Source organism: Vanellus vanellus (assembly GCF_965231255.1).
Source record: "Vanellus vanellus genome assembly, chromosome: 19".
Taxonomy (NCBI): domain Eukaryota; kingdom Metazoa; phylum Chordata; class Aves; order Charadriiformes; family Charadriidae; genus Vanellus; species Vanellus vanellus.
In genome coordinates this window covers 11,886,712-11,909,959 of record NC_138924.1, presented here as the reverse complement: position 1 = coordinate 11,909,959, position 23,248 = coordinate 11,886,712, and the positions used below count along the sequence as shown (strand labels likewise).

At 43.1% G+C, this 23,248-nt stretch overlaps 1 protein-coding gene across 4 annotated transcripts in view; it reads left to right on the top strand.

Annotated features, from left to right (window-relative positions):
• NF1 (neurofibromin 1) overlaps window positions 1-12,994 on the top strand; it is a gene marked incomplete at its 5' end in the record, with an annotated part of 98,926 nt that extends 85,932 nt beyond the window's left edge. For 3 of the 4 annotated variants that reach the window (XM_082492860.1, XM_082492859.1, XM_082492858.1), the window contains 8 exons: window positions 140-297; window positions 1,198-1,320; window positions 2,028-2,155; window positions 2,872-2,972; window positions 4,151-4,293; window positions 5,123-5,169; window positions 5,991-6,207; window positions 12,841-12,994. In XM_082492860.1, the coding sequence (XP_082348986.1) occupies window positions 140-297; window positions 1,198-1,320; window positions 2,028-2,155; window positions 2,872-2,972; window positions 4,151-4,293; window positions 5,123-5,169; window positions 5,991-6,207; window positions 12,841-12,983 (1,060 nt within the window). In that variant the 3' untranslated portion in view covers window positions 12,984-12,994. Of the gene's footprint in view, window positions 1-139; window positions 298-1,197; window positions 1,321-2,027; window positions 2,156-2,871; window positions 2,973-4,150; window positions 4,294-5,122; window positions 5,170-5,990; window positions 6,208-9,616; window positions 9,668-12,840 lie in introns of all 4 variants that reach the window. The other variant, XM_082492857.1, reaches the window with a different exon arrangement.
• Between the last annotated feature and the right edge of the window lie 10,254 nt (window positions 12,995-23,248).

Sequence of the window (23,248 nt, the reverse complement as noted above, 5' to 3'; positions counted from 1 at the left end):
TTCTTAATATATGTTTTTGGGAGGTTGAGCTGTTAGCGAAGATGGGTTTAATAAAGGATAGTTTGGCTAGTTGAAAAATTTATGCCTAAATGTGCACAGTTGTAAAGATTTTCTTAATTTAATTTCTCTGCACTTTCAGGACACTAAAGGAAAATCAACCATGGTCATCACCAAAGGGGTCAGACAGACATCTGGCTGCCAGTTACCCGACAGTGGGACAGATAAGCCCTCGAACACGAAAATCCATGAGTTTGGATATGGGGCAGCCTTCACAAGCGAACACTAAAAAGCTTCTAGGTTATTAAGATAACTAATTTACTAATTTGTCTGCAGAATACCCCAGGAAGCGTTACTGGAGAAAAATTATACTTGTATTTATTCTGACGTTAGGTGCTTATTCCCGATTCAGAGGAATATATGTAGTTGCTACAAAATATAGAATAGAGAACCCTGTATAGCTAAAGAGGACTAACTCAATTCTTCTGATCACGAAGAGGGGGAAGCAAGAGTGGCACTCAGAATGTGCGTGTTGAAAGGAAGAAACAAAGATATTCCAGATACCAAAGATTCATAGTGCCAATTTTCCGCCACCGGCCCCCTTTCAGCGGAGCGGAGCGGAGCGGAGCGGCTGGCTACCGGAGCTCAGCCGCTACAGTGAATACTCTGTCTTGTGCTAGAAAAGATGGTCCCAAAACATTTTAGATGTTTTGGAAGCAATCTGATTTTTATCCATGGCTTCTCAGTGCATCATGTTTACAAGCAAAGTCTTAATATCAGAGAGACAAGATGAGTTGCTTTGCATAACTTGTGGTTACCCTCTTACATTATCCGATCTATGTGGAAGAAGAGGGACGTTTCTTTCATTACAATCCTATTACTGCTTCCTTTTCAGTAATCACATTTTGGCATGTTTATTCGATGTGATGTGTTGACCAGGAAACCATAGCATGCCCACAGCTTACCTATTTGAATAAGTTGCATGCTTTCCTCATGTGTATGGTGAAGCATTTTGGAAACCGCGATGGAGAGCGGCATGGTGTGATCGTATTTTTTCTACCATCCCTGAAAATGGTGAAAATGTCCCCAGATTCCTGTCAATATGTTGTAGATAGGAGAGTAGCTTGGCCAGAAAAACAGAAATACTTAGCATATGGATTTAGGTGTAATGTTTTTAATTTCCTGATAAATTGTTTTTAGGTACAAGGAAAAGTTTTGACCATTTGATATCGGACACAAAGGCTCCTAAAAGGCAAGACATGGAATCTGGAATCACAACGCCTCCCAAAATGAGGAGAGTAGCCGAAAATGATTATGAAATGGGTGAGAAACAGGACTAATATTTTAAGAATAATGCTAATTATGAATGCTTTGTATATAAATACAAAGGATTATTTCTAAATTCAGTGTTTATTTGCTTAGGTTACTGCAAGGTAAGGGAGAAATATCTTTCTTAGCAGCAGCTTCTGGAGAGCGCAGTCTTCCGTATCACTGGCAACTGAGGTCAGAATTAGAGTTGCTCAGTTTGCAGATACAGGATGAGCGGCAGCTATAAAGTACTGCATACAGGAGTGAAATGAAATAAATAAAATTTGGCTTTTTGTAAGTTAATAAGCCCTAGCTGCAAATTTCTGCAGGAGATGGAACGTGACCCGGTGCCTAGAATGCCTCTCTTCATCTTCTCCCACATCTGCTTCCCGTGCCCCCATCCCCAATTGCAATGCAAGACCAGGGTTCTTCTGCTGTATCTGCTGTCAGCCTGCTGCCTGACCCTCAGTACGGTACCTGCCACCCCTGGGCCTGTATTTCTCCAAAGAGGAAATTGGGGCTATTGTTTACCATTTGGTAATACATCCCATGTAGTGGTCTAGCGCTGCTAGTATTACGGCATAGCTGTTGCTTTTATACTTTACGAAAAGGCTGGTGAACTCTGAAGTTTGCGTATGACTGAATTTGGTGTGCAAGAGTGAATTCTATTTTGGTTTGGGTGTATTTTGCTTTGGATGAGTTGTTCTTTTTTTATCTGGCAGAAACCCAGCGAATATCACCGCAGCAACACCCACATCTTCGAAAAGTCTCTGTTTCTGAGTCAAATGTCCTCCTAGATGAAGAAGTTCTAACTGACCCCAAAATTCAAGCACTGCTGCTTACAGTTCTTGTAAGCCCTCTTTCTGTGTATTGTCTGTTATTGCCTGATATTCTTTTATCTTCCAAAGAACCATACCTGTTCCTAGCGGTGTTTCGAAATTCGTATGGATCAGAATCACTGTGCTGCGCAAGTCAATTCTTTTGTTGCCCTTCTTCAAACTTCCTAGAAATTGCTTTTTGAAATCTATTTAAATGTTCTTTGACATCAAATACTGAATTTTCACTATCCTGTATTGTTTTGCAGAACATATCCAACAGTTTTCCCTTTTTCCTGCCAGATTTTTATCACAAACTAATTTTATATAATAAAATGATATTATATATTCTACTTAAAAAGTTTAGTAGTGAAAACTGTTGGAATCACAGCATAATTCAGTTTCGAAGTTGCCTAACTGGTACTATAGGTACAGTATGATAGTGCTTTCTTCAGATCTGCCAATACAGTTTCCTTCCCTGATATAATTCGAAAAGACTCACTTGCTCAGTTTTGGCAAAAACTGACTGGCTAAATGTTTTTTGCCAAACTAGAAGCTGTTTATTACCAACTGTTTTTATTGTTTCCCTCATATACATAAAATAACTTTATTCCACTTCCAAAGAGGACATAAATTAATCTTTGTAGCACTGCTTTCTGCAGAAATCATAAAACCTTAAGCTACAACAAAAGCCTGTGACTACTCCAATTAAATTTGAAGCACGCTAATTTAATTCTTTACATTATGACAGGCGACATTAGTGAAGTACACTACTGATGAGTTTGACCAGCGGATTCTGTATGAGTATTTAGCAGAAGCCAGCGTTGTCTTCCCAAAGGTCTTTCCCGTTGTGTAAGTATCTAAATCTCTGTTTGTGATGGCTCTGGGCTTGGCCCATCCTTTAAAAGCTCTCTGGACAGGACAAGCACGGACAGGGCACTTACTCAGTTTAGGTTCGTAGCTGCGATCTGTCCGTGGCTCGTCAAGACAAATGTCCACAGCAGTTTGAGAATTGTCCTTTTTCCCTGTGCTAAATGAGTATAATGTTCTTACGAGAACAGGCACCCTCAGTCACCCACCACCGCTACAGATGGTCCTCAGAAGCACTCTTCAGCCGCAGATTTCCCGGCAGGTCGGCGGAGCGTGGGCGAGCTCCGCTCCGCTCTGCTCCGCTGTTGCGAGGGAGCCGGTCTGTAGAGCCAGCGGCTTCTTCCCAGAGCTTTCAGCGTCATTGCTGCCATTTCTCTGGTGGGGTGACTTCGCACGGCTCCCTCGCTTCTTTCACACTGCCGAGAATCGAATTGCATTTTCGTATGCGCGCGTCCCTTTCTGTACAAGTCAATACATACTGTCTCTGAAATATTATTTTCACCCCAGTCAGACTCGGGGTTTTTAATTAGTACCCCAAGTGCATGTCCAAATTGATTTAAGGCGTCATTCAAGATACCCTTTGGATATTTTTCTTCAGATGTCAGTTAAAAGTAGTATTCCCTGGAGTCAATATATGTAAGGGAAACTGTCAGAAATTAACAGGAGTAGACTTTTAAAGCCGGCCTGTGCGTGGTTCAGAAATACTGCCGCGGTTGGAAAGTAATGCTCAAAGTACAGACGAGTTCCGTGAGTTGCTGGAACCCCAATGGTGAGGAACTGCCATTTCTATTAAAAAAGGCCCACGCACGAGTTCTGCAAGGGAGCCCAAATGAGACAGTACCCCCCACAAATTTTAAAAACTCCTTTGAAATTCCAGCTCTGACATGTACACGAATCCAGTGAATAATTTTTTGGTTGAAAATAATTAAAATATTTGCAATTTAAAGTGTTAGGTAAGTGCTTCAGCGGGTTATATTGTGAGGGCAATTTTTTGCAGGCGTTGGGCGTTGTGAGAGTCCTCACTGAACGGATCCAGGAATGGTTTTCTACTTCTGAAATCACTGAGGTTTTAAAAATCCCACCCTAACTGCTGTTTGCTAAAGTCAGTTGGGAACTGCAGATTTAATGAACAAAAAATAAGCCGCTTCTGTTTTCTTCAGGCATAATTTATTGGATTCCAAGATCAATACCCTTTTATCGCTGTGCCAGGATCCAAATTTGTTGAATCCAATTCATGGGATTGTTCAGAGTGTCGTCTACCATGAAGAGTCTCCGCCCCAATACCAAACCTCCTATCTACAGAGTAAATATTTTTCCATTTTTTTGAAAACTGCTGTATTTTAAGTTGGATTTACTACTGAAAGTGTTTCTGTATTATTGCAGCCCTAATAGAATAGTCAGTCTTGTGCGGAATTTCTCCAACTTCATATATCCGAGTAAAAATAAGAGTTCGCATATTAAAAACACCCCACTGACATGAGTATTAAAACTGCTTGCCGCAGTTGTGCACCAAATATTAAAAGTATTACACTGTCTACATGAGTAAAAAGAAGTTGAAACGCAGTGTTCTGTTTCCATGAGCCAATTTGAAGAAATACAAAACATGAATGGTGGTGATAAATGATGTGGTTTCAGTTAACTTTGTAAGTTAGGGGTTGATTTCATTCTTGGTAAATTCCGTGGAGTAATGTTTGGGTTTCAGTGCCCAAGCTCTGCTTTCATGTGACACTTGACCACTTAAAAGCTAAATATTTTTTTAAGGTTCTTAATAAAATACTCCAGCAAGATCCTTAAGAAACAGACAACAGCAGAGAGAAACTTAAATGTTGATGTAATTTTTAAATTGAGATGCGTATTCACGTGTTAAATTCACCTTTTAAAATGTCATCAAGATTTTCTTGTATGACGGTTCTGAGATTTTGAGGTTTCTACAACTTATGTATTTCATATACATATCAAAATGACATAATTTGTTATACATGGTTCGGACAAAATTTAGTGTTGCATCTCCAAATCAAAATATTTCATTTCCATGCCTAAGTAATTCCAAGAGATGAGCTTTTGTAATTTCTGGTTGTTCTTGGTCAGTGGAGAACTGTGCTTCTGTGGTAACATTCAATTTGTTGTTGTAGGTTTTGGATTTAACGGGTTGTGGAGGTTTGCTGGCCCGTTTTCTAAGGTGAGAACGGTACGCTTTATATAAGTTCACAAGTGTTTTGCCTTCATTTTCTGTACAAAGCACATTGGTGCGCCTGTGTGCAGATAAATGACAAGACATAGAATTTATAGGAGCAAGTTAGTGGTATAAGGCTCACTTCTGTAGCCAAACAGGGTGTGAGCCCACGGCACATGTTTTGATAGACTCAGGAAGGTCAAATTCCCAAAGTTGGGTGAAAGCAGTCAGGTGTGTAAATGCGCCTTTTTACTGCTCCCCGGTTCTCGAAGGGCCTCGGACGCACAGGGTGATTCAGCAAGTCTTTCGTTCACTGTGCGCGTCTTACAGTGCAAGGGATTAAGGTGGTAAGAGTGGTAATTCCGTAAGGATAAATTCTGTTACAGCAGCACAAATAGATGGAGCGCTGCCCGTCTGTACTGCCGTGTGCTCCCTCCAGTCATCGCGACGAGAGCTCGGGGAGCAGCGCCGGCAGCGTGCCGGGTGTTCGGCTGCGGGGCACGGCAAGGGTTTTAATAACAGCCTGGCTGCAGGCAGCCGCGGCAGCTCACCTCGTGGGAAACGGCCCCTCACTCCTGACTCGGTGCTTCCGTGCGCTGCTGAAATGGCCCCCGCGAGCGGTCCTTAACGGCTGCTTTTAGACTCGTCTGGAAAAGACCACAAATCAGTTTTTACACATACTCCCATCAAATGCTTTTTAAGACTTTCAGGCAAAACCAGTGTGGTATTGGAGTGAGTTCTGGGGCAAAGCTCATACTGACAGAAAAGTAGAAAGAAAAGAAACAAATTTTGTAATTGATTTATTTTTCCCCCCCCACCCCCCACAGCAAACACAAATCCCAGACTATGCTGAGCTCATAGTGAAGTTCCTTGATGCCTTGATTGACACGTATTTGCCCGGAATTGATGAGGAAACCAGCGAAGAATCTCTCCTGACACCCACATCTCCATATCCCCCGGCCGTGCAGAGCCAACTCAGCATTACTGCTAACCTCAACCTGTCCAATTCCATGACCTCGCTCGCGACTTCCCAGCACTCCCCAGGTCAGTACCTGCTCTGGTACCGCGCAGGTGAGGGAAATGTATTGAATTCACTGCTTTTGTAGCCAAATACTCAGCCTCGTTGTCTCTTCGGGTGTGTTTATGCACCAAACATCATTGCGTTCTTGAGTCAAATGAATATTAAACTGTTTACTAAGCTATTACAGCGGTATTTCGGATGCTGGATTTTGTCCAGCACAAAAGCTGTCTTCCAAGTCATTATACACGAAGGAAACAGCATCGAGTGCCTCAGAACGAGTAACAGCTGCATCTTAACGTGGAACATATGCAACAGCGGAGCCTTGAAAATTAATAAATACAAATATACGGTGGTGTTTGCAAGGAGAATAATACATGTCTGGGCGCTACAAGGTAGCGCGTGTTAGGAAAAATAATGCAGAACTGCGCTGTTGGAGAGCGTGTCTGGGCTGGCTCGGTGTCAAGGGATTTAAGGTCAGTGCTTACACAGGCAGCGTCGTACAGAGGCCACGCTCTGCCGGGAAGAAGAAAAGTATTCACGTAGACACGTGTGGAATACCGGGTCAGTCCAGAGCGCTGTATTGCCAGGAATGTGCTGGTGGTGAAATGGAGGTGTTCAAGAAAAGAAGAGTCACCAAAAGCAGTAAACGGGTAAAACCACTAAATTCCTTCTGGCCTGGCGAGAGGGGAGGCACAGGGAGATGCAGAGGTTAAATTTAACAATGTAGGTTTTCAGGATGAAAAATGGAAAAAGAGAGTGAAAACTATTCAGTACTGCCGATGAAGCATAAGCTAGAGGAAATTAAATATTGGAAGGAAATGGAATTTATGTCAGAGAAATCTGCACAAAGACTCTTCCTGAAGTGATTTCGGATTAGTGTCTCATATATTGAGGAATTTCTTTACTCCTCTTTGTCATAAAAATTATCCTGTGTGATATTTCTTAAATGATTATTTAACTGTTGCAGTTCTGAACACTGAAGTCAATCAACCTCTTATTTCTGCTTTGTTTCTAACCTCGGTGGAAGGCTGGAACCCACTTGTATTTAGGTATATAGTATTTACAGAAGTGGTTTGGGTTTTTTCTCTCTCTTGTTTACTGGTTTGTGCTGGCCCTGCAGTGAGCTCTGCTCACCTGCACATAGCTCTGTGCGAGAAATCTGGTCTTCCAGCGCATCGCTCGGCTCACAGGTGCCGTGTGTGCTTTTGTTCGGTGCGGTGAGTCCTGCAGGGGCAAGGGTGTGCAGAGAGGTGAGACAGTGCTCTGTGTTTGAGTAATTTGGCAATTGTGATCTCTTATTTCACACAGTAAAAAGGATTGCAGCTTGCTTTTTTCCAGTATGAGAAGCCAACTTCAGTTGTTTACATTTGGGGAGATCACCTTCTTGAAATACCAATGCTGTGTTCTAGAGTTCTATTCCAAGGTGCCTCTCAGTCTAAATAGGCTCAAAACAGGATTTGCTTTCCAGTTTCCTGCCAATTCAGGGTCATTTATTACACTAAATAATGTCCCAAGTGAGAAGAGAAGGTGCGAAGCACTCTTTCCATAGTTGTTACCCCCCTCTCTGATCCTTTATTCATAGCACTTGTAGCCTAAAGGAGGCAGTTGTTGCCGTTCCCTTCTTCTGTGTTCCTGCCCGAGAATGAGCACGAGACCGTCGGCCTGAAAGGGACACGCTGCTGCCGTCCCGGAATCCCATGATAAGAACAGGAAAAAGTTGAGTTTGAAGATGTTTTAGAGACTGCTGTTTTACTTAACGTTTTACAATGTCCGTTATGTGTTATGAATGTATAATGCAGCCACTGTAGTATATTGTCAGGCGATTCGTCCTGTGTATAGAAATACTTCTGTATAAAAACCTCCTAATTGCCTCCAGGTGCAGATAACAGCCAAGGTTATGGAAAAGGAAAGTGGTTCGAGAGAAACTTTCTTGTTTAATATACAGCTAAGAATTATCTGTAATATTAGAACAGGAAGAAAGATAAAGGGAAAAAAAACAGACTGTGCCATCAGTGTGAAAGTAGGGATATTATGGGCAGCATCTTTCCATTTTAGCGTCGGTGGCAACTCCAACAGCTCTTTTTGCGAGGATGAAGTGATGATGCAGGATTAGGCCCTCTAATAGTGAAAAAAAAAACATTTTGCTATGGTAACGTCTGCCTTCCTTACGCCTCACTTCCTATTGCTCCTGCCATTGTTAGCTAAGAGGAAGGAATTAATCCAGCTCATCAAAAATTTCTTTCAAGTGTTCTGCAAACAGATGGTTGTTACCCACCGCTGGTTAAAACCTGTCTCCACAAACGGAGCTGGGAACCAGTGAACCTGTTGAGGATACTAAGGAGTCTGTACTAATGCATTTTTGACACTTGGTGCATGGTTTGCTTGGAAATTAAATTTTCAAAGACGGGTATGAAGGCCAGAAGATCACTAATGGTTCCATTTTTGTGTAACCAGGCTGGAGGCATCTTTGTGAGGAATCAGCCCTAGTAGGTGTTTCGGCTGCTGTGAAACAGCCTGAAGCGGTTGCTACTTTATGAAAGCCTCGTGCTTAATGTCTAATCGAGGTAGTACTTTCCCATCATCTCCTATGATTTATTGGTGTCTTGCCTATTTCCGTGAGCATTCTCACTTCATTCTAGCAATTTGTATACGAAGATGTGGGGTTTGATCAGGGGATCTCCAGCTGTCTCGAATGGTGGACCAGGTCATGACATAGAGCTTTTCATTTTGCTCCTTCATCCCACGTTTATTACATTGCTCCGCTTTCATCAACACAATTTCACTAGTTTAAACAGGCATGTTAACCAGTGCAACTTTGCATAAAACGTGCTTTGCTTTTTAAGCTGTTTAATTGTATTAGAAATTTAATCGGTCTTTTGGCACTTTATACCGCTCCATAGCCGCATATGTGAATTTTGCATCCTCCTCAGCTGCGCCTAGAGGGGTGTGATGGCGTTGTCATCGCTGTGCACGTTTGCACTCTGGAGACAAGAGTGAGGGAGGATGCAGTGAAAGACCCAGTACCTGCCAGGATAAAAATCATTGGTGAACGAACTATAGAATATGAAGGTGGGCCACAGAATTTATTGAAACAGCAGCGGAGCTCTGGGACTAATAAGGGATGCAGATCTATTGTGCACTTACTCTGATTTGAGAGCTACTGAACAAGAAAATCAAGTCTGTAGCAGTGCTGAGGCACTTCATCACACTGAGTTAAAGAAACAGTTTCAGCCAAGTGAGTTTTTTATTATGGTTACAAATATGTTAAGTTGCAGATACATGAAAAATTCTTTTCTTGCATCTGGAAACAACTAGGCGAGATCATTGTTTATAAATGTTTTGTCTGTCACCGTCTCTTCTCCTTCCCCTCCCCTTCCCCTTGTCATGGACATTATTCACTTACATTTTCTCTTTCATTCTGTGTCGGTGAAGCTTCTCTGCCTTGCTCTAAATCGGCAGTTTTCATGCAGCTTCCTCATCCAGGTACACTCTACTTTCATCATATTTGCACGAAATACTGCTTGATCTGCTTTAGGGTTGGGCTTGTGGCATGAGGAGTGGTTTACTGATCCTTTTGACACGGGAATGGCTTCAGTGTAAGTGCTAAGCTGTTGCTTTTCTTGAGTGATGCTAATAATATCTGATGATAGAGCAGGCAAAGAAAGTCAATCACATCCTTTGGAATAAGATAAATTTGGTAATAGAGAAGTGAACGGCATGTGACATTACTCTGCTGCAGGCATTAAGCTAAAATGAAGAACTATTTCATGTGAGCTCTGCAGATTCACAGGAACTCAGCTTTACCTTCAGTTACACGCCACCAGAAAATAGGCACGAGTTCTTTGGACTAAACTGTGGCAGACGGCAGCTCAGAGAAGTGGGTACTCAACACCACGGGATTTCTGCTTCTGTACGGAGCAATAAGAAAAAGCAGCAGCAGCGGGTTTTTGCTCACAGCCGCGGATTGCTTCCTCGTCGTAGGCTGTGGGTTTGCAAGCTCAGCCCAGCGGGGAGAGGGAGGACGCTGTAGCCTGCAGCCACCTTCTGGCTGGAGATTAGAAATTGTCCCTACACGTGTGTGAAATGCGGAGGGTATGCTTTATTCTCGCTAAGGCCAATCAGAATCAATTTCTTACAGGAATGGGTCGTAACTGTGGAAGATGTCATTAACAGAAGTAGGATTTTGTTCTAACCTTGTTTTTCACTGTCAGAAATCCTGATTTTTGCTGACGATGATACTTTTAGCCTCTTGCATAAAAACACCCTTCCCGCTATCCATTCCAATGCTGCACTTGTACCGTAAGTGTTGAGAGTGTTGCTGAACGCACATCAAACATACTCATTTCGTTGCAGCAATAATGTGACAGCTGCACTAAGATGTTGCTGTAGGAACGATTAACTCACAGTAGCATCAGCATAATAGTAATAATTGATTGGAAGCATGTCTGCATTAAAGAGAAGTCTCTGCTTTTGTATCTTCAAGTCACTGTGTCCAAAGCTGTCAGAGTCACGGCTCATAACCCAAAGCTTTTATGTGCTGTCAGCGTGAAGTTTACACTCAACCAGTTCATTTTTGAGGTTTGTTTGATGTTATTCTTTTAGCAAAACATAATAGAGTTACCTTGTCCTGCAGAGAACATCCAAAGCTTCTCAGAAAAGTACATGCACTTGGGGTAGAGCCTGTCTGGCTTCATCCTCCTCCTGTCCTGTCAGCCGCCTCCTGCCCTTGGTGGAGCTGAACTTGGGCAACAGCAGTTCTTGTAAAGATTTCCAGCTCAGCTCTGTGTGTGTGTCCGGGTAATGCCCTGCTTGGAAAACTGTTCCATTAGTTGTTGTCCTGGTTTGAGGTAAAACAGAACCAATTTTCTGTTCAGTAATTTTACTTTGCAGCTGTCCTTGTTAAAAGTTAATTGATTATTCTTTTTTTAACTATGAATTTGCCAGGGTTTAACTCATTATAGTTGGTGTCCGCATTTTGACACTTAGCTCTTCAAGTGGATGCCTGCATCAGTTCCTGCTGCATGCAAAATAAGCCAGTGGAGCCTTCTATTCCTCCCGGCCATGAGAGATTCCTCCAAACATTGATTTGTACGTTATGTAGTTTTACTGCCCTTTATTTGTGAGCCAAGATTCAGTGTTGAGGGCAGTTTTAGGTACCTGAATACAGATGAATCTTCTCTGGTAGCAAGAATCAGCCTCTGCCGTTGCAGCAGAATTCTGCAGGTTCAGAAATGAACCTTCCTCACTCCCCTCTTTAATGGCAGTCATTGATTTTTGGCTGGAAGAAAGCCACAGATTTGATATTCTGTCAGTTCTTCCTCCTAGAGAACGCAAAAGCCAGAAGAGACTTGGGTCAAACTCTTTCATTTGCTCAGTCCTCTCAAAGCAAGAGCCAGAAAGGGCTTTGTGGCTTGGAAGACTTTCATTTTATGTTTCAGTGGGTACAGCTACTGGTACGAATGCTTTGTGCATGGAGGGGAACCTTCATCTGCCCTGTGAACGGTTGTGTGTGCTACTTCCCACATTAAACAAAATTCCTGTTCAGTTTTAAGAGCTGAGCAGGTGAAATGGGTGAACAGTTCGTACCCCTCTCTATTTCCGTACAGTTGTAGGAAAGTAGCGTAGATGGAAACGGATCAGGCAGTGCCCCTAGGCCAAAGTATTTTGTCTTTTATTGTTGGAGACAGATTAACATCAAATTCAATCTGCAACTTTAGGGGGGGAAGAAAGATTATTTGAACGAGTCATGCCGAAACGTGATAAGCTCTGCGCAGGTGAGTGCATAGATCTGTGTGAGCGGGCATCGCACTTTAGCATGTGGAGGTGTTTTATCTGGTCAAAGTCCGGCTTTCACTGAGCACGGGGTCATACATCTGATCCTGAAAACATTATTTTTCATACTACAGTGGAGTATGGAGGGGCCCAGCCGGGCGGGTGACCCCGGCTCACCAGGGGCAGTTCTGTGCCGGGCAGTGTGATGCTCAGCGGTGTCGGGGAAAGAGGCACTGGGGCGGTTGGCCATCGCCTGGCACCTGGCTGAGCACTGGGCTGCCCCACGGGGATGCTGAGTGATTGTCTTTGCATCACTTATTTGGGTTTTGCTTTTTTTCTTCTTTTCTTCTTCCACTGATCCCTCAGTTACTAGGCCATTTTTTTAATCTCTACACCCAAGTTTTCTTGCTTTCCGCTTTTCCTCTCCTCTCCTGCCCCACTGGGGGCGGGGTGCGATGAGCGAGCGGCTGTGTGGTGCTTACCTGCCTACTGGGGCAAATATTTGTGTTTTTTTTTAAATACACCATGACCATGTTCTGCAGCGCTTTCCCAGGCAGGCAGCACTGCTGCTGGTTTGTGTTGCCACAGGCTGTTTTGAATGACCCGCCACTTGTCAGCATGGCAGAAATCAGTAGTGTTTGGACCACGACCTCCCCTCTCTGTCCAGATGGGCAGGTCCCCTGCGGCTCCCCGGCCCCACTGCCCGGCGGGCAGAACTCTCTGACACCTCCCTGGCCCAAAGGCACCATTGTTTTTTCCTGCCGTTGTCCCGTGCAGGCTCTGGTGCGCTGCCCTGCGTGCCTGCAGAAAAAGCCCTCCTTGAAGCGCTGAGTTAGAGGACGGGCAAAGCAGTGAGGTTAACCTCCATCCTTGTGTTTCCCCAGGGATCGACAAGGAGAACGTGGAGCTCTCGCCCACCGCCGGACACTCCAACAGCGGGAGGATGCGCCACGGCTCTGCAAGCCAAGTGCAAAAGCAGCGAAGTGCTGGCAGTTTCAAACGTCACAGCATCAAAAAGATTGTGTGACTATTTCTTTTTAATCTTTTTTTTTTTTTTTCGGAGACTGACTGACATTCGCGGGCCTCTCGCGAAGGGCCCCCACCGGTTGTGATGCTGCACTTAATTTTTAAAGTTCCCATCCTGTCAGCTGTGTTGCCAGATGATCAACTCTTGAAACATTGCCTGAAATTTAATGCCTTCATTTCTTTTCCTTCTGTTCTTGATTTAAGCCAGTGTTTCAGAACCGCTCACATAGATCCTGACGGACTTTGTAGCCGAAGGAGGTGTGGAGTTCTTTAACACTGCAGAACCGTATCTTGTCCAAACACGAAAGCCATTTCCCGTAGACAGTTCTACCTTACTTCTGTTATCTGCCTTGTTTGTGTCTTCTCTAAAGGAAAGTGTTAATCCTTAATCCTGTTTGCGCACTTTTCAAGGTAGTGGCTTTATGAGCCGGGGGAAGTTACTCTAATCCTGATTTTAATTCAAACCTGTAAGATTTTAGCTGTGGACTTTTTTTTACCATACTTAAAAGAAACTTATGATAGCCACAGTACAATGAGCTTAACCAGAAGTGGTGGATTAGATTAAATTTCTAGTGATTAGCAATAAATTTGAGAGGACAAGGAGGCTGCATGAGTCTCTGTCATTCCCCAGACCATAACTTCACATACTTGGACTTTATATGGACCAGACTGGACAAACTGGCTTTTTTTCCAAAGCAATTTTTTTTTTTTTTTTGCTGTACTTTAACTGCACTAAAAAGGTTGTATAGTGGAAAGAAAATCATCGAGAACTGACTATTATGCTGTTGTTGTAGCAGTGTTGAAAATTTATTGCTTCTTTCTTCCATTTAGTATATACTTTAGTTTTGCCCTTCCCAACAATATGCACCTTCGAGAAATTCCTGGCAGGATAACCGTTGGGATATGGAGGGGAAAATGAATGAATTCATTTCCAGCACGGGGAGCTGGTGTTTGGCAAAGCTGCTTTTGTGCTGCCCAAGCAGTGGTATAAAAACAGTAATGTTTGCTTAAGGTACATGAATTTAAAAATAACTGACACTGTGTCAAATCCAGGTTACGTCTGAACATTTGCAGTGCAATTCCTGGTATCAGTACAGACATCTGCAGGCAAACGTGTCTTGCAGAACTTCCAGAGGGTTTTAGTTCGTAAGGGTTCATGCGTGGGGGTTACACAAAACTGAAATTGCTGTCACTGTGAAAGACTTGCCAGCTACAGTCGTGTGTCAGCGATGGACGACTGTGAGGACATGCTGCTATGTTGGTGAGGGTGAAGGTGCGGCGCTAGTGCTGCGGCTGAACACGCGCAGAGCAGGAGCTGGGCGGCGAGCAGCAAGGCTGAGAGACGGGCCTGGCACCCGGGCGCTCGCTTGAGGGCTGAGCAGATCTCCTGCTGCAGAACGTCTCAACTTCCCCCTTTCACATCCCTGTTGTATGTTAGAAATTAACAGTCTGTAAGTGGCTTTAAAGGAAAAAAAAAAAAGTAGATCCACTCTATCAAATAAAATCCTCTAGTGCAATTTTGTTAGTGGCTTTCAGTAAATTAAACTCCACAGCTAAATTATTAGAGAATGGTACAACTAAGTGTTCAGATTTTATTGATATAGCACATAATTCACATGTATCCACACAGTAACAATGTAACATTTATGTAAATAAAAATACCTTTATTGTATTGATTCATAAAATAACAATTTAATCTCTTTAATTTGTTTACAGTCCTGGAAAAACTATGAACACAAACTTAATATGCAAATAGATTGCCAAAACAAGAGAAAAATTTAGAATTAGCAGTCTTGAAATAGATACGTTGGAAAATACGAAGACTCGTGCAATTAACCAAATTTTTTTACTCTTGGTCAAGTAAGAGCTGCAGTAGAAATGTGGTTACTGACCTGACTGTATGGCTCGAACTGCCTGTAGGCACAGAGCAGTGACCCGTGCCGTGTCCGAAGCTGCTGTGCCTGGAAAACTTCGGGAGTCACTCATTTAAAACCGTTCTCATCTCATACATCAAATTGCGAAGAGCCACCTTCAGCGTCACTGCCAGTTTGCACTTGGTTATACTGAATGAAGTTATAATGAATTCCAGCCCTTTCTGTTTTGCTGAAGACAATGAATTGTAGAAGCCTGAAGATTTGTAGGTAGGAGGGAAGAAGAATCTCTTGTAAAGGTAACGTGCTGTTAGAAAACACAGCTTTCAGCTGCTTCTCCTACGAGCAGATTTTCTTTAACCAGGAATAGTAATTCCAGATGAACTACCAAATCAGTTTTGTTTGGACTGGGTGCATTTGAGAGCAACTCTTCCAATATTTTGCATTGCCTGCATAAAAAAAAAAGTGTCCCTAAATTAGAGTTATTTGAAATACATATAATGTGAACTCAAAACGGACAGTGATTAAAATTTCCTACCACGTGAGAACGGGAACTACTCCGGGCTCTCAGTCCCAGCTGAAAAAAACTGGTATCTTCATAAAGTCAGTCAAAATTTAATGATTCTATTTCCTGGAAGGAGGGAGAGTCATTTGATGTTTTCACTGCGTGGTTCGGTGAGAGGACCCACACTTTCTTAGAGCAGGGGTGTCAAACGCGTGAGATACTGGGGGCCGGATTTGGGTATAATTACAGTTGAGGGCCAAGGTTTAATTGAGGGTCACGTGCAGCCCCATACAGAGGAACGTTATCTCCCAGTACCTGGGGAGCTTGTGCTTAGATCAAGGGGGAAAACACAGCCTTTCTTTAATGATTAAACTTGTATTAGTAATGAGTCGTTCAGTGCCTTACTGTCACATTCATCACTTGGCCTGCTCCCTGCAACAGCCAGTGCTGTTATTTTGCCTTTTGGTTTTCTTTCTCGCATCCTCCCTTCTATTTGTTCTCTTCTCCTGTTTTGAGTATTTTGCCTATTCTCCACCTGCTCTGTTTGGTTCCTCTGAGCGCCACTGTTGGTTCCCAGTCCAGCCTGTGTCCCTTCTCTCCTCATCCCATTACTCCCTTGATGCTCGTAGTGAGCAGCAGTTCGGTGCTGGTGACGATGTGGGTTTGAAGCCTGAGCTGACGAGCAGGAGACAGAGCAAAGAGTTACGACCTTCGAGTCGCTGTTTCAGGCAGCCTGCAGACTACCGGGCAGTCGCTGCTGCGTGGGCTACTGCAGCCGTGGAGTCTGTGTACTTTGAAATGAAAACCTAAATTCAGAAAAATCTGATTTTAACACGTGGACCATATAACTACATCATGGGGACTGTATGTTTGACACCCCTGTTTTAGAACACGTTATCCATTACGCACTAACTACAGTTAAGTACTGTAAAGATAAATTAACATTTTGTTTGTGTTTGTATTTTCCCTGACTTAAAAATAATTCAGTAGTATTTGAATAGTGCATAACCTACCTGTTAATTATGCCAATGTTTCTGCTTTAATGTGCATGAGGTTTCCAAGAACAGGAAACATTTCAAATAAGTATTGTGGACTGAGCACCTGGGAGCATTCCAGTGCTCTATTCCTAACTGGGTTGTAGGTTTTAGGGCTTTTTCTGTTTCATTAAGGTTAATTTTTTTTTCAAATGTAATGAAGCACGTCTTATTGTTATGCAACAAACTTACCACAGAAAGTCACTTTTAGTGTTGGTCCCGCAATTTTTTTTTAAATGCAGTATATTCACCTGTAAATAGTTTTTGTGTAAAATTTGACAGAAAAGTATATTTACTACACTGTAAATACATGTGACAATATATTGTATTATTTTGCTTTTTTTGTAAAGCAGTTAGTTGCTGTATATGTATAACATACAAATTTGATTATTCTAGTGTTAGTAACTGTTAACTACTACTACTCCTTCCTGCTGTTGCGTTCTGTCATTTAAAAAAAAAACAATGCTGTGTACTATAAACTTACACTGTGTATGATATCTTACTATTTCCATTTGGGCCTCAACTTTGAAAATTTTCTTGATCCACAGTCCTGTTCATATTGTAAGCAAGTGTGCGACCGCTGGCAAGAGCCCTGCTGCCTCAAACGCGGTTGGTAACTGTAGGTAAAAATGGTAGAAACCTGGTTTCAGATTATTGTTGCTCACCCCATTTTCCCCTCATGTATGTACTTTCCCCTTTTTTTTTTTTTTTTTTGAAGTAAAATGTAAATTCAACCTGCTCCGAGTTGTTTGAAGGTCATTCACTTGTGCTGCGGGACAAAGTTGGTGTATTCTGAAATCCTTCTGTTTCTTGTGACAGTGAGATTTGGATGGGTCCTTCGGGTCTGAACCAGGGGCCCCATTGCAGCAGGCGCTGAATCCAGCCCTAGTCCCCGACCTGAAAACCCACTTTCTCTGGGGAAAATTAGAATCGAGGTGAAATCCAGTGTCTCGGATATGTCCTTCCTGAATGGTGCTTCTCTGTGTGTGTGTGATCTTGCACAGTTCTAAATAATGGCAAAACCGATTGCCTGTGGATAAATGAGGACAGAATTTGGAAAGAATAAAGCCCATTGTCATGAATTCCATGTCACTTCAATAAGATTATCATAATTGAATAATAAATCAGAATATTTCTTTTTAAAATGTAAATTTAATATTTTAATAAAACAGCTGCTTGGTCTTTAAAGAACATTTCAGTATAATTTGTCTATTTGAGCTTTTCTAGCTTAGAAGCTTGAAGTTTCAGCTGTCAGGCAACTTTTATGACAAATGATTAATCAAATATATTTTTCTTTCAGGGGAATATATTACTTTCCTATTAAAAATGTGTAAGTACTTATGTCCTGGCTTTGTGAATCGTACAAGGATGTAAAAACACATTAAAGCGTGACTGCATTGACTTCTTCTGAGACATCTCATTGTTCCTACATACTGAACGCACCATAGGCCTGCTCAGTTGAAAACAGACAGACTGACAGACAGACATGTGGGCATACGGACCAGGTGACTCGCAGCATTGCTCCTGCTGCCAGGAGGGATTGCGTGAATGGAAGAGCAGCACTTTCTGAATTGTTACATTTCGGGAGCACATTTTCTTTAGAGGAAATGTTCATTAATCCTAAATCGGAAATAGCAGCACTGACTATAGTGGGGAGAGATACAGATGTGTCTCGAACAACACATACTAAATCACTGCTGCTAAAAACATCTTTGAAGTTCTTCTTTTGGACAGTTGAGCTTCCCTGCTACTTGAGATCACAACATACACTGTAGCCACAGTAAGGGAATGAAGGGAGAAATAATTTTATTTTAGTTATGTCTATGCAGTTGGAAAAACTATATTTAGGGAAAAAATTGCACGCTTGGAGCAAGCAGTTCTGTCTTGGGAAACAGCTTCAAAATCCCTGCCCAGCTGATGCTGCTAAAATACTTTACAAAGGAAAAAAAAAAAGCAAGTAAAAATTCAGAACTTTCTTGATGTGGGGGTATAAATCCTGTTCTAGAGCTAAGTAGAGCAAAACTTAAAAGGGGGAAGAGAAGTGGAGTTGTTAGTCCCTGGCAATAAGACTGACCCATAATGTGAGTGGCTAATTCCTAAATATTAAGCTGTCTCTCCGACTGGCATAAATATTTCCAAATACCTCTGACTTGGAATAAAAACTCTTCGCAGTATTCATATTTTAGATATCCCAGAAGTTTCATACCAAACTTCTAATTCCCTTAATAGGAGACTTTCTTAAGCACACTGTAAAACTGCAAAAACGTGCACATACATAAAAATTAAAAGCCCTTTCCCAGTGCTGGTGGGATGCTGCCACTAGGGGAAAGCATGGCACAAATGTTGTGATTAATTCGATACCTCTGAATGTCAACGTCACCGCTAGGATTAGCCTCATCTCGGGCTGCGAGCAGCTCGCTTAAGAAAATGCATCAGATGCCAAGGGACATAGCTGCCCCGTCTGCCGCAGTGAGGTGCTGCCAGGGTGGGCAGCGTGCACGGCCGGGTCTGTGCTGCAGCCGGCTGACCCCAGAACAGCCTGCACCATCTGTGAAGGTGACCACACGCTGTCATGGGTTAACTGCTGCTACAGCGACACAAACACCCCCATGCATGAGATGGGGTGAAATCTGTCATACCATAGGCTTGCATTCTACTGCAAGTTGGTCACTTCTGCCATTGTCAAATGCTTTTTATTTTTCTACCCTCGCCTTAGGCCCAGCTGTGTAGGAACGGTGGACAGAGAACACATGAACCTAAATAGATATAACGTGATTAGTCACTTAGTGTCATGGAACTAAAAACTAAAGCCAACCTCTTGTAGCTATGAAGAGTGCTACTGACTGTTCCATTTCAAAGCAACAATGCTCCTTTCCCACCTCTAAAAATCATGATTTATAGGTGTGAATCCTTTGTGTCTTGAAACATTGGTTTCTTCAGTTGACTGCTGCTATGTTTAACAAGTTCTCAAATGAAAATAAATCCCCGGGGCTGTGTGGGTGGAGAGTATAGAATAACATCTCCCATGATGTGACTTGTTAAAACATGTACGGGTTTGTTCTTCAAAGCAGTAATGTAAAAAAAAAGTCTGATGACTGCATCTTCAGGGATATTCAAATGATAGTGCTATAAATAGCAATGAGTAACTACATGTTCAAGAAAATCCCACTGAACTATTAAATTGTTTTGGTTTATTTTGTTTTTTTTTCTTATAGCATACTGTCCTTCAGAAAAACTAGAAATATCTGTTCTGCTGCTTCTACCCCCAGTTAGCGTACTTAGAGAATGAGGTCTGCCCAGGAGATCCAGGCACTCAATAAAACACATTGCATATACCAAAGAAGAACTGGTCATCTGGGCCTCCTCCACGGCCTGTGAAGACATGGGTAAATGAAGACGGGTCCAGAAGAGATGGCTCAGGGACAGGCCTGACTGGGAGTGAGTTTTCCAAGCTCCAGCTTATCAACTCTGCTTCCTGAGGCTACTTATGTTTAAGATGAAAGATGCCAGGCCTCATCTGTTCTGGCCTCCATTCCCTTTGCCCTTATTTACTTACTATGAAGTTCCTCCACTTGCTGGCTGTGCTCCCCAGCTCCCTGCAGTATCAGCCATGGGGTGGGAGGTTCCCCCCTTTCTTGGTGATTCCCTTTCCCTTTACTAACTGTCCCCACCCCTCCTGGAGCTCACTACGAGACAGCCGTTCTCATTTCTGACAGGCCTGGAGCACATTTAGTACAGTATCGGGCAAGTAAAAGAGGAGGCTTTCAGCTCTCTGAGCAGCGGTAGCACATGCAAAGAGGGTGCAATGAAAAGTTCTGCGTAGTGTGAGAGCGACCCACCCAACTGTCCATAAACAGGCGTGACTGAACATGGGCCAGAGACAGCGCAGAAACAGCGGCTCTGAGCCAAAGAAGAGGCTGGTTCAGAGCAATGCAAAATATACAAAGGCTTAAAGGCCCCACAATACAAACACAATGAGGCCCCTGGGGTGGTTGAGGCAGTGCAACAAAACAAGAGAAGGAATTTCTGCATTTGCCCAAAACACTTGGCATCTAAGTCTCTGTGCAGTAGGGATCAAAGAGCAAAGGCTGCCTCTGTGCTGCTGAATCCTGCTGTGCGTCAAGTTACTCACGTGAAGAGATGCTCATGGAAAGAGGAGGAGATATCACCAGCTCTGTGTACTCTGTCCTTCTGAAGGCTGCACTGGATCTTCTTCTCCAGGGCTGACTCTCCTCTGCTCTCCCAGCCAGGCCCATCCTTGTTTTTAACTCCTGGTCTGGTCTCACGTCGTTCTGAAAGAGCAAAAAATTACTGCTACTCCCTCCATCAGCTACAGTGCAGAGCTGTGCTGCTCTGAGGAAGTCCAGCACGGAGTCAGGCACGGCTCCCAGTAGCGACCCAGCCTCTCACCCAGCAGAGCTCCCTGCCTACTGTTGGGTGAGGAGGGCTCTGCCCGGCTGAGGAGCGGGACGCTGGCAGCACTGCCGCGTTTGGCACCACGACGCACCCCCTTCTGCTGACAAAAGCAACAGAAGAGAGCAGTTAAGAGATGAAGCCAGGCTCGCGCTGAGCACAAGGAACCTGCTGTGGCACTCTGAGGACTGGATCAAACACCCTGCAACGCAATTCACCAAGTACACCTCTGTTGGCCTTAATTTTCCAGTTCTGTTTGAGATGTTAATGGGTATACCTGTAATTTACAACAAAGGCACAGATAAAAAAAGGCAAGAATAAATTGGCCTTGAGGATGCTGACATACTGTTCTTTCCTCATTTTCAGTAATCCTTTTACTTTGTACAGTGCAAATTTTTCTTGCTAGAAACATTTGTTTGCTTTTTAAATCATCAGGAAAATTGAACTAGCAGGCTGGAAAGCTGTTTCCCACTCATGAAAAATTCAGAGACTGTAAGAAATTCAGTTTCTGTAAGAAGAACGTGACTTGTCAGACACAGAAGCAGTTCATCATTCTGTTAGCAGTATTTGTTTTACTTGACATCAGTATAATTTTATTATTACTCGATAGAATATATTTTTCTTTTCACTGTAGTAAAGCATATGGACTTTGACTGCTGTAAGAGCTCAGCTATGCGCTGCACACAGAGCAACATACCGGTTTTGTCCCAAGAACTTAAAATGTCTATGGTCACCATGTGTGTCTGACACAGGCTGTCTTTGTGACCTTCGATAAATCTCTTAACATCTTACAATCAGGCATCATAAACACCTGAATTGCCCAACTGTAACATTCAAGGATGGCCGTCAGTTGGTGGAATTCTTAACAGACAAACTTCTGAGATCTTGAGATTAAAGACATTAAAAGGGCAAAGTCTTAGCATTGTTGCATTTTTTCCGCTTCATGTGTGGCACAATTTGTAGTCTTTAAGCAGGTATTTATTAGTAATTTCTGAGCAGATATTATTAATTTCTGGCTGCTCTAAACAAAAAGATTGAGGCAAATCAGGAACTTTTAACAGAAAAATACTCACACAAATTAGTAATTTAGGTAGGACGATTCTGCTCAAACATGATTCTGGTATTTCTGAGTTACTCATTTACACCCTCTAAGGTACTAACTCCTTGCTACACACATATGTAAATAAACAACCCAGCCAGTTTAACTCCCGCCAGCCTGGTTAGTCAGGCCAATAAAACAACCCTGGTGTCCTGCTGTTGAGGTGTTTACAACAGATTTCCTGCATCATTACATAGCGTAGAGCACGCTTTTCACAGCCAGGCAAGCTCATAGGAGTGGAAAAGGCTCTACAGAATGAAAAACTTGGTTAATGGCATAAGGTAGGAGACTAATTTTGGAGTAATCTATTACTTCTAGATGAAAAGAAAGATCAGGCTTTCACAGGTACACAGGCTGTAAGGAGACGGATGCTTTCCTACACTGCTGCAGTTCCCACTGGTTACCACCAGGAGTTACTCTGGTTTATATTCTCACTTCTCCTTGCTCTGCTGTTCCCTGCTACCTTTTCTCTCCCCAAAGCACACCTACATGAGCCATCTCTCCCTGGCCTATTTCCCTCTGATTTTGCCTCTCCGTTTCCTGAAAGCAGCCTAAGTTGTTCCGTTGGGAAATCCAGAGCCATCTCTGTTACTATAAAGACAGGTCCAGTGACAAACCAAGAACAGTTTCCTCTTTGTTGAGCACAACACAGAACCAAATCCTGAATGTGCAGGCACAGCAGTGCCGCAGGGGCCACCCCAGTGCCCTGATGCAGCAGGTGCCCTCTGATTTGCAGCAGAAGCGACCACAGTGCCAGGCTGCACAGGAAGGAGAAGCACCCAGAAAAAGCTGATTCCTGTGCCCCTGTGCCTTTCCAGGCAACTGTGCTGGACTATTTGGAGAGAGGATACACCACTCCCAAACTGCTCTTCCCACACAGACCCAGCGTGAAGGCCAGACTCCTCCCCTGCCGGGTGTTACTGTGTTATTAACACAGAAATTAACAATGATCCCCATAAAGGTCGGCACAGAATTTTTCCCAAGGCATGGCCGCTTCTCAGATTGCTCCAGCCACACCCCATATCCTTTTCCTCTTTCATACCAGTCTGGTGTGCAAACTCCCAAGCTCCTTAGAATAACTACAACCGTTTCCCACAGTCTTCTCCGAGTGACTTGCCCAGAGCTGTCCTGAAAGCTACCGTCAAATAGGCCCCTATGCCCCAAAGACCGCTCCAGCACCAGCAACAAGAAGCCACACTTTTCTACTGTGTATCCTCTCCCCAAACCCTCAGACATTCCTTGGGACACAGAAATCATTTACACACCTTATTTTCTTTAAGCATACACAAAGCTCTAGGGAAAAGTGTTGCAAGTGTTTCACAATAAAATGAAAACAAAAGTCCC